Here is an 11,088-nt window from a genome sequence, read left to right as displayed (position 1 = left end):
GCAGGGCCTGACCTGCCCTTCCCATATTTTTGCCATTTTTATTTTTCCCATATTTTTTCTCCTCAGAGTCATCTGATCTTCATGCATCCCAAAATGTCTCAGGACATCAGTCTTCCCAGTCTCTCACACCTGGGTACAGGAAAAGTCCTGGTTAGCCAGGACTGATGATACATTATGGAGAGTGGCTGGGCAAATTCTTCCCACTGTTCCCTCAGGGGTCTCAGGTGAATTCTGTCTGGCCTCAAAGATTTGTGCATGTCTAAAATCAGCAGGTGACTGATAATTGCTGACTAATTCCTCCTGGATTGCAGGGAGTCCATTCTGACTAACAGCTTTAGGGGCTGGTTGCCCTGAGGATAACCACTCCTGTTGATGACTGAGGCAAAGAAGGTGTTAAGTACCTCAGCCTAAATCTGACGGGATATAAAGCAGCTCACATGGCTGTGCTAGTGACTGATAATTGCTGACTAATTCCTCCTGGATTGCAGGGAGTCCATTCTGACTAACAGCTTTAGGGGCTGGTTGCCCTGAGGATAACCACTCCTGTTGATGACTGAGGCAAAGAAGGTGTTAAGTACCTCAGCCTAAATCTGACAAATCAGCTCACAATGGCTGTGCTCTGTTCCTAAAACAAGACCCATCTCTCTCCAGCAGTACCAGTAAATCCCCTTCCCTCCTCTCCATCAGCATTGTCCAGGCATGTCTGCCACCCCCAGTGCTCGTGGTGTTTTGGACTAAGTGTGCAAGGTATTTATAATGAACTGGAAGTGCCTGAGTGAGGATGTATTGGTAGAGAGCATCTGGGACTGCATGCTGACATGATGTGTTTCTGCATACATCCAATTATTTGTATAGGTATTACTGAAAAGAGGATTTTCCTGCCATTTGTAAGCAGGTGTGCTGGTTTCACTTGGAAGGCACTTCAAATCAGTTATTCTTCCTAGGGTTAAGGATAATTTAAGATGCCAGCAAAAGCAGGGAGCATCTTGCCCACTGGCACTAACCTGCAGATGAGGAGTTTCAGCAGGTATAACACATCACAGTGTTCCCAAGAACAGTTTTTAGAGAATCTCCCACTTATTTCCAATCTGAAGTGTGTGCACAGAGGCACACAGGCACATGCCTCTCTGTGTGTGTGTGTGTGTGCCCACTCTTCCTGATACCCTTAAAGCTGCCTCACATCTTTCAGAGCCATCAACTTAAAAAGCCCATGTAGAGCCCAGCCTCCCCTGCTCCAATGTTTAGCTGACCACCCTGCTGTGCCTGTCACCCTCCTCACCTCTTCTACATCTGCACTTCTGCTTTCAGGGTTAAACCAAAACTGCCAAAAGGTTTTAATAATGCTAGTTTATGTTTTAACATCCTGTTTTATCTATTGTACTACTGGGATAGCTGCAGCACACACATACCAAGCAATCCATCTCAGGTCGTGCAGTGAGTCGGTGGGAAAGCCAGCAATAGAATCCATAAGTCCTGAATCCAAGTTCTTTAAGTGCTTCGACTAGTCCAGATTCCCTCCTTAACACCCTTGGAAGATTGTTTATAGAAGATGTATTCATATAGCCACTAAGACATCAAAATTTTCTAATTATATCTAGTCATGTCAAATGACAATTATGCCCTTAGTTCAGTTTGCCAGACAATGCTTCACCAAAGAGGGTTTGCCAAAATATTTTTGACCGAAGAAAGAGGAGGCATCTGTAGCATCTGCAGGCGAGATCGTATAAAATGTCCCTGCAACACGTCTGCCCTGGCTCCACAGAAAGCTCCAAGGTAAGAGATGGGGTCTGCAGGCTGCCAGGAAGGGATGGCAGCCTAATGTGCCACCACATTCCTGCTGCCTCCGGTGCTCCTGTGCAGGAGGGGACTCCATTACAAGTCTGTTTTCAAGGCACCTGCATGTTTTCACTCTTGATTTTTGTGCAGCAGCAATTTGGGAATTGCCATTTCTGTTTTACAGCATTGACCAGCTGCCAGCCCACAAGCCATACAGCTGGTGTCACGAGAGGTAAGAAGCTGATTTACTAATTTATAGGGACAGAGACAGATCCTTTTGGGTGGGGTGTCAGGAAGGTTCACTGGTTCACCCTATATGGAAACCTGGTGGGATTGCAGTAGAAAGTGGTGAGGGTACCCAAGGCTGTGTTTGAAGCCTCTGGGTGCTGATGAAAGAACAGAAAATCCCCATGGGGACATTCTTCACTCCTGCTTAACTGACCTTACATAAACAAAGGAGTGCTGCTTTCCCATCTTTGCTACAGCAGGAGAATGGGACCAGAGAAGCAGAACTGGGAAAAAATGCAAAATCCTGTATTCTGCTTAAGAATATGTTAATTACTAAATCATCTGAAAATACAGACCTTCTAACCACCTTTGGAGAGTGCAAGAATTCTCAGCTTTCTTAGATATCCATTTTCTTACTCCAGACAAAAAAATATATTTATTACCTAAAGAATAAAGAGGGAATAAATTTTACTAAAGTAGCTAGAGGATTTTCAAGTGCAGTTAGCTAAATTTAGGTACCTTAAATGTTTAATAAATCAAAACTTTTGAGAATTCTTGTGTTCCTAGATTTTTTAAGTAAGCATTTATTTGAGATCGTAACAAAGCCTTGGAAATTCCAGTTTCAGGGACTGAATTTTATTCCAGCCAAGTCAGAATTTTGGGGCTGAAATTATTTAAGTATTGTAGTGAAGGGTGACAAATGCATAGAGCAAATTAATTGTGGCAGAAGATTAAAAGGTCACAAAGCCTGCACTCTTTTTTTTTTTTCCAGTGGAGAACTTCATTAGCAAAATTTATTAATTACCCTACCATTAAATAGGTAAATGTCTCACAGATTCATTGTTTTCCAAGTACAGTTTTCAGTAGTTTTATTTCACTGTTCATCCTTTTTGCAATTTCTTCTATTTCCATTCCTAATAGTGAGGTCTTAGTGAAACTTGTTCAATAAATTGACTCTTGTCTTACAGGCACAGTATTCTTAAAGCACCAAATCCATAGTTCTGACAAGGTCATCAATGAATGTTTGAAGACCTAGACTGCATCCATGAAAGCCTCTTATTTTGACATAAAATTAAGTTACTAATTATCTCATGTTAAAATACCCTGAGTATGAAAAGACACCAAGGCACAGGATGAAATTTTTCCCAAACCTTACAGAATAAATAATCAGTACCACATTTTTCTCCTCAGACTCATCTGCTGGCATATCCTCAGTAAACTGCAGACATGGCCTCTGGAGATGCTGAGATGGCCATCTTTGGGGAGGCGGCTCCTTACCTCCGAAAATCGGAAAAGGAGAGAATTGCAGCCCAGAACAAACCTTTCGATGCCAAGTCATCTGTCTTTGTGGTTCATCCCAAAGAATCCTTTGTGAAAGGGACAATCACGAGCAGGGAATCGGGAAAAGTCACTGTCAAGACTGAGGGGGGAGAGGTGAGTCAAAAACAAGGCTCAAGAACAACATTTTCTTCCTTCACTGCGTTCTTAGCTGACATATGAGGATCTTTTGTTTCCTTGGCAGACCCTGACTGTGAAGGATGACCAAATCTTCTCCATGAACCCTCCCAAGTATGACAAAATCGAGGACATGGCCATGATGACCCACCTGCACGAACCCGCTGTGCTGTACAACCTCAAAGAGCGTTACGCAGCCTGGATGATCTACGTAAGTGGCAGCAGCAGCTTCCTCTGGGCAGCCTCAGGAGCTGCTGGGCCAGGCTCAGGGGAAGCCAAGGTGCTGTGTCCCTTCCTTGCAGACCTACTCGGGTCTCTTCTGCGTCACTGTCAACCCCTACAAGTGGCTGCCGGTGTACAACCCCGAGGTGGTGTTGGCCTACCGAGGCAAGAAGCGCCAGGAGGCCCCTCCACACATCTTCTCCATCTCTGACAATGCCTATCAGTTCATGCTGACTGGTGAGTGTTTGACCTCCCTCACAGCAATCTAACCAAAAAAACCCTGCTGATCTCACTGGAGCATGTGACAAGCCAGCTGGAGCCACCAAGAAGCATGATTGCAAACTTGGTCCATCTATGTAGCAAACAATTTCAAGTGAAACTGACCAATGATCATTCATGAATTTATCATGGTGAATTATTTGTTATTTATTGTACAAAATTCTACAAGCCCCTACTGCAGAAATAGTACTTGGCTCAGTTCTCTAAATTTTTTCACTGATAAGAAAGAAAAAGTTATTTTTTCTTTTATTTTGAGCTTGGGTAAGTACTTTTGTTTCATTTCTTGAGGAAAATTATGTGAATGGCAAGTGATACACACCTTATCTCAGGTCCAGATGCCTCTGACTGTTCAGTATATCCATTTGGGCTTATGTTTAATACTACTAGGACATAGAAGGGAATGGGGTAGTCCTGGACTTTTTGAAGAATCCCCAGCTTTGGTTTGCAGTTTTACTTCTCATTCAGTTTAGCATTACCCAGGTCAGCCACTAACATATCTCCCATTGTTCTGCTCTTCCATCCCTTCCCAAAATCCCATCTCCATGTACATTCCCACAAGTGTCTAACTCTTTCAACCTCCCTGGACAGATCTGCTGGAGAAGTCCAGAGTCACTTTCCAGCTCAAGGCGGAAAGGAGCTACCACATCTTTTATCAGATCATGTCCAACAAGAAGCCAGAGCTAATCGGTAGGAGACATCCCTGAGCTTCCGAGAGGAAAATATCTGAGCAACATTCCACTATTTTACAAGATTAATTAAATTTAACCCATAAACACATTTGTTTTCAGAAATGCTCCTCATTACCACCAACCCATTTGACTTCCCTTTTGTGAGTCAAGGGGAGATCACTGTTCCCAGCATTGATGACAAGGAGGAGTTGATGGCAACAGATGTAAGTAATGTACAGAACAGGTCAACAGACACAGGTCATACATCAGATAACATGCCAGTATTTCACTTTGTTCATTGCATTACCAGAGTGCCATTGACATCCTGGGCTTCACTGCTGATGAAAAGACAGCCATCTACAAGCTGACAGGGGCTGTCATGCACTATGGGAACCTGAAATTCAAGCAGAAACCAAGAGAGGAACAAGCAGAGCCTGAAGGCACAGAAGGTATTATCAAACTCAGTAATTAACCCTCTGTAAGCCACTACATACTTGAATGACAGCAAAAGTTTTTCACTGTTGGACTTTAGATCCCAAGGAAAACAATCATCTAGGAAAAAACAGCTATCCCTTGTCCTTAGTACATCAAATTTCCTGATTTCAGGATTTACATATCTTATGCTATGAACAATTACTACTTTAAACTTATCTTCATAATCATTCAAGAAGTAAGGAGTTATGGATGTTCCTTTAGTCGTACCTTTGCTGGAATATGGCTTGTAATTGTGAAACAGCCCAGTGATTAATCTGAACATGATAGGGAACCATGTTCCCATGCACCTTCACCTATCAGATGCTCAGCAAAGTCAGCTGTAAGAGGTGTTATTTCATTCCTTTCCTTTGTTGACACAGGGCCTACAACCCCATCTTCAGTTCTGTGAGCAATGCCTCCTCTTTTTAAAGGACAAGGCAGGTGGGGAGCACCACCGGTAACTGGATGAAGCTCAACGAGTTTTATTGAATATCAGAAAGAAAAGCTCAGAAAAGGCTGTAGGCTGTGGATCTGAAGGAGAACAGAGATATTGTCTCTGTGTTCCACTCTAACTCTTTTGTTAGATCACCTGGTGACCTGAATGTAGATCAGTACCTGACTGTTGTCACTGCAGCTCCTGAGCTGTGTGTATACTGCACACATTCAGACAAGCAAGTTTCAGTTTTCAGTTTTGTGCCAGGAGATTTTTGAAAGCTTCATTACTTTCTGCATGCTCCTGTAAAGAATTTAAAACAATTTTTTTTAAGAAAAGCTCAATATGCATAATAGCAAGTGTGATGTTACAAAGATCCCCTCTATGAGAGTCTATCAAAAGTTTTCAAAGAACATAAATCTGAACCATTCAGCCTTTAGGGAATGCTCTAGGATTCAAAGCCTACTGCACATAAAATTCTTCCTTTTTCCTCTGGCTTTTCAGTTGCTGACAAGGCTGCCTACCTGATGGGTCTGAACTCAGCAGACCTGCTCAAGGCCCTCTGCTACCCCCGTGTCAAGGTGGGGAATGAATACGTCCCCAAGGGCCAAACAGCACAGCAGGTAAGAAACACGTTGTAACCTGGAACCATGTGTAGAATGAATATCATTTTGATTCACCTCTGCCTTGTATTGTAACTCTAGGTATTTTTTTTTCCCCTGTAGGTGCACAATGCTGTGGGTGCTCTGGCAAAGGCACTTTATGAGAGAATGTTCCTGTGGATGGTTGTTCGCATCAATCAACAGCTGGACACGAAGCAGCCCAGGCAGTACTTCATTGGTGTGCTGGACATTGCTGGCTTTGAGATCTTTGATGTGAGTAAGATTTAGTAAGAACTATTTGGAAGTGACAACTGAATGTTATGATCAATTTGAGAGACATTTTTAAAGAGAACATAATATTATCACATGATTAATGTTATTTGTCTTTTTTAAGTTAAAAAAAAGGACCTTTCAAAGGAGTTGTGCTATTTCAAGATGTGCAAACTCAAAGGTACAAAATGGTCCAATAAAAAAGTTCATTGTTTCTATAATCAGGTCAAAGACAGTATAAAAACATGTAGTCATGATAGTCCTAAGCTTAGGTTTTTTCTCCCGGTAACTTGGTCTCATTTTAAACAGGATGTATAATTTATCTTTAAATTTTATCAATGAAAAAAATTTCCTTGTGGACAATTCATTTAATCCTTTTCTCTTTTTAATAATGTCATAAAACAGACTGAAGAAATGCATGGGAAATCAAGTTAACTGCATTCACTATTTTTAAAAGAGGAGGTCTTGCAATTATTACTGCATCTTCAAATATGTGTCTTTCTTATTTTATTTCCAGTTTAACAGCTTTGAGCAGCTGTGCATCAACTTCACCAATGAGAAACTGCAACAGTTCTTCAACCACCACATGTTTGTGCTGGAGCAGGAGGAGTACAAGAAGGAGGGGATTGAATGGACATTCATTGATTTTGGGATGGACCTGGCTGCCTGCATTGAGCTCATTGAGAAGGTATCCTTCCTGTTCAAATCAGTTATATGCATGGAATCTCTGTAATTACTTGGTCTCATTTTCCAAAGGGATCTTCTATGTTCACGTTTCCCTTGTGCTGGGTAGCCAAGAGCTGGAACAGCACTCCAGATGTTTCTTCTCAGAGCTGAGTAGAGGGGATGGATCAACTCCCTTGATCTATTAGCAGCACAGTGTAGCTGAGGATGAGTTGGTGGCTTTGCTGCAATGGCTCATGTTCAACTTGTCTGACACATCTGTGTGTACTCTGAGTTCCGCTGAATAAGAAGGTAGTGCTCCGATTTTTACATAGCACATTGTCAACACAAACAAAATTAATTTCTATTTCTTTTATGAGTAATTTTGTGTTCAAAAATGTAAGTATCACTGTGATCAATCCCACTTTCTAGAAGAAAATGTCTCAGTCTATGTTCCATTACTGTGCCTAGGTGAAGATCATTATTGCCTTAAAATATAAATTACGATTGGTTTCTTCTTGTGATTTCTCCCAGCCCATGGGCATCTTCTCCATCCTGGAAGAGGAGTGCATGTTCCCCAAGGCAACTGACACCTCTTTCAAGAACAAGCTCTATGACCAGCACCTGGGCAAGTCCAGCAACTTCCAGAAGCCAAAACCTACCAAAGGCAAGGCTGAGGCCCACTTCTCCCTGGTGCACTATGCTGGCACAGTGGACTACAACATCACTGGGTGGCTGGAGAAGAACAAGGACCCTCTGAATGAAACTGTCATTGGGCTGTACCAGAAATCATCTGTGAAGACCCTGGCTTTACTCTTTGCCAACTATGGTGGAGCAGATGCAGGTTGGTTCTTTGAATTCCATGTTTTCCCTGATGTACGGCTTGCAAAAAAGAATGAAAAAGGCAAAAAAAAAATAAATAAAATCTAAAATCTGTTTTGTTTTCAATTTAGCTGAGGCAAGTGCTGGTGCTGGCAAGAAAGGTGCCAAGAAGAAGGGCTCTTCTTTCCAGACTGTCTCAGCTCTTTTTCGGGTACAGTAGAGAGTTCATTATTTCTTCCTAAGACAAGGAGTAAACCCACCAATTACTATGGCTAGTCTTGTTTTGACTTGGTTCTGTTAAAGGATTCTGAAGTTCTTGGGTCACATTCTTCTAGGAATAAATCCAATCAATCTACTCACACTTCATTTCACTGAATGCATAGTTTTTCCATTTGTTTAAGGCTGGCATTCGTCTCAGCATACGTACAAGATAAATGTATAATCTGGATATTTAAAACTCAGCTTGTTGGTTTATCTCTCTGGGTACATCCAATGGAAAATGGATATCCTTTCAAATGAAGGCACTCCACTAGAGTCAGTGAAATGTATTAAGTTAGTATATTTAAGAGTACAGTCTTTCCTAAACATTACTCAGATTACTAAGTTAATTATACCAAAGATCTGTGGAAAGTCAGAAAAACTGGTGCAGAGAGCTTGAGTTCAGGGTTCTGCTAATTTTTGTATAGTATCTCATTTCAGAGGACTCGATGCCTACAGCAGAAATGACATTTGCTAATATCAGCTTTTCTTAATGACTCTCCCAGGAGAATTTAAACAAGCTGATGACCAACCTCAGAAGCACCCACCCCCATTTTGTACGGTGCATCATTCCAAATGAAACTAAAACACCCGGTAAGAAACTTACATGTACATTGAAGGTTTTCAGTGTGGTGCAGCTCTTCCCCACTGTATTGCAGAACATGGCATGTATTTGTGCTCTGCATTGCCAGGTGCCATGGAGCACGAGCTGGTGCTGCATCAGCTGCGTTGTAACGGCGTGCTGGAAGGGATCAGGATCTGCAGGAAAGGATTTCCCAACAGAGTTCTGTATGCAGATTTTAAACAAAGGTCAGACTTGATCCTCTTACTGGATCACCTTGTCCCTCTTAAATAGCTTTTGAAATCCAACCTTCCCCTCTTGTGCCTAAAGCGATCTCTAAAGTTTCAGTTTAACAAGTGCTGTTTGTTCTCAACAGTTCTTAAGACTCTTTCTTGCCATGCTCCTGCTAGCTGGCCTCAACAACAGACCTCTTCATATGCATAGAATCACTTAGGTTGGAAAAGACCCTTAATATTCGGGAGTTCAAAGAAAGTCCTTCCATTTTCTTCCTCAGATACAAAGTATTAAATGCCAGTGCTATCCCAGAGGGACAGTTCATTGACAGCAAGAAGGCTTGTGAGAAACTTCTTGGATCAATTGATATAGACCATACTCAATACAAATTTGGTCACACTAAGGTAAAAGATTGTTTCCTTCAAGTGCTACGTGGTTTTGGTTTGCACGGCTTGATACTGACACACAGATATTCCAGACAGCACATGAAATTATCCAATAGGGTATAAGAAATAGTGTAAAATAAATAAATCATATTCTTGATTACTCAACACTTGAATAAACTGAAATTCATGGTCATAGGATGATTTAATTAAGCTTTAATCAAGCTCCTAATTTAAGACAAAGTTGTAGGAGAAAAGAATCATGAGTGAATAAAAATGAAAGAAAAATGTCTGGCTATTATAGTTCCTCAACTGCAAGTAACCGGAAGCTTGGAATTATAAAAGAATGTCTGCCACTACATATATTCTTTGTCGTTTTGCTTTTAACTTCCACAGTGCATGTCATGGGGGGCAAGGTATGAGGTTATGTTAAAGAAGTATAGACACTGCATCTATATTCTTGTTCTTACCCAAGGTGTTCTTCAAAGCTGGGCTGGTGGGCCTTTTGGAAGAGATGAGGGATGAGAAGCTGGCACAGCTCATCACCCGCACCCAGGCCAGGTGCAGGGGCTACCTGATGAGGGTGGAGTACCAGAAAATGGTGGAGAGAAGGTAGACTTTTCTTCAAATCAGGTTTACTGTACTTTGCTTATTGTGTCATCATGTTGTAAATATTGAATATTAATTAGACTTATCTTTCAGGGAGTCCATCTTCTGCATCCAGTACAACATTCGTGCATTCATGAATGTCAAGCACTGGCCATGGATGAAGCTGTTCTTCAAGATCAAGCCCTTGCTGAAGAGTGCAGAGTCTGAGAAGGAAATGGCCAACATGAAACAAGAGTTTGAGAAAACCAAGGAAGAGCTTGCAAAGTCTGAGGCAAAGCGGAAGGAGCTTGAGGAGAAAATGGTGAAACTTGTGCAGGAGAAAAATGACCTGCAGCTCCAAGTACAGTCTGTGAGTACCACCAGTAGGCATTGTCCTAATTCTATTGTGACTATCAGGTTGCTATTTACAATAGCGGTTTGCTATGTTTTCAAACCACATAGAAACTTTGATTTCAGTTCAGTTTAATTGTAATTCTTTCAGTGGTGCTTTCAAAGGTATAACTAGCTTCTGTAAGGACTGTGAGGTATCTGTAGTCAAAATATTACATGGGTGAAACTTGTCTACGGTGTATACTGAGATATTCTGATGATCATGCACTTTGATCCAATGTTTGATATCATGAGATAATATTGGATTCTATACGCTGCACAAATTCATAAATAATCATGTATTCAGGTAGATTGAAATGGAATTTACTTGGTTTTAGCTTTTAAACCTGTCTGTTTCAAAACTAACAATATAAAATCAATTCTATATTATATGTCATTCTGTGGGAATATGAATCAAATTTTAAACTACAAAATAGCTATCCAAGACCCTGCTCTATGAAGATTAAGTATTTCAATATTCCCTGAAAAAGCATATCCCTAAAAATGGCATCTCCCTGCCAGGAAGCTGATGCTTTGGCTGATGCTGAGGAAAGGTGTGACCAGCTCATCAAAACCAAAATCCAGCTCGAAGCCAAAGTCAAGGAGGTGACTGAAAGGGCTGAGGATGAAGAGGAAATTAATGCTGAGCTGACAGCCAAGAAGAGGAAGCTGGAGGATGAATGTTCAGAGCTGAAGAAAGATATTGATGACCTTGAGCTAACACTGGCCAAGGTGGAGAAGGAAAAACATGCCACTGAAAACAAGGTATGAGGTAGAACCT

The 11,088-nt window shown here is 41.4% G+C and overlaps 1 protein-coding gene across 1 annotated transcript in view; it reads left to right on the top strand.

Moving 5' to 3' along the window:
* The first annotated feature begins 3,216 nt into the window (after window positions 1–3,216).
* Window positions 3,217–11,088, top strand: part of LOC121348136 (myosin-8-like) — a 12,960-nt gene continuing 5,088 nt past the window's right edge. The window contains exons 1-17 of the mRNA XM_041427351.1: window positions 3,217–3,438; window positions 3,527–3,670; window positions 3,762–3,918; window positions 4,549–4,647; window positions 4,749–4,852; window positions 4,939–5,077; window positions 6,040–6,158; window positions 6,261–6,410; window positions 6,925–7,095; window positions 7,605–7,914; window positions 8,024–8,103; window positions 8,657–8,744; window positions 8,843–8,960; window positions 9,227–9,350; window positions 9,805–9,941; window positions 10,032–10,287; window positions 10,830–11,077. Of these exons, the coding sequence (XP_041283285.1) occupies window positions 3,232–3,438; window positions 3,527–3,670; window positions 3,762–3,918; window positions 4,549–4,647; window positions 4,749–4,852; window positions 4,939–5,077; window positions 6,040–6,158; window positions 6,261–6,410; window positions 6,925–7,095; window positions 7,605–7,914; window positions 8,024–8,103; window positions 8,657–8,744; window positions 8,843–8,960; window positions 9,227–9,350; window positions 9,805–9,941; window positions 10,032–10,287; window positions 10,830–11,077 (2,651 nt within the window). The 5' untranslated portion in view covers window positions 3,217–3,231. The remainder of the gene's footprint in view (window positions 3,439–3,526; window positions 3,671–3,761; window positions 3,919–4,548; window positions 4,648–4,748; window positions 4,853–4,938; window positions 5,078–6,039; window positions 6,159–6,260; window positions 6,411–6,924; window positions 7,096–7,604; window positions 7,915–8,023; window positions 8,104–8,656; window positions 8,745–8,842; window positions 8,961–9,226; window positions 9,351–9,804; window positions 9,942–10,031; window positions 10,288–10,829; window positions 11,078–11,088) is intronic.

The sequence above is a fragment of the Onychostruthus taczanowskii genome, unplaced genomic scaffold, assembly GCF_017590055.1.
Source record: "Onychostruthus taczanowskii isolate IOZ18803 unplaced genomic scaffold, ASM1759005v1 scaffold99, whole genome shotgun sequence".
In the NCBI taxonomy this organism is placed as follows: Eukaryota; Metazoa; Chordata; class Aves; order Passeriformes; family Passeridae; genus Onychostruthus; species Onychostruthus taczanowskii.
This window is presented reverse-complemented; position numbering and strand designations above follow the sequence as displayed.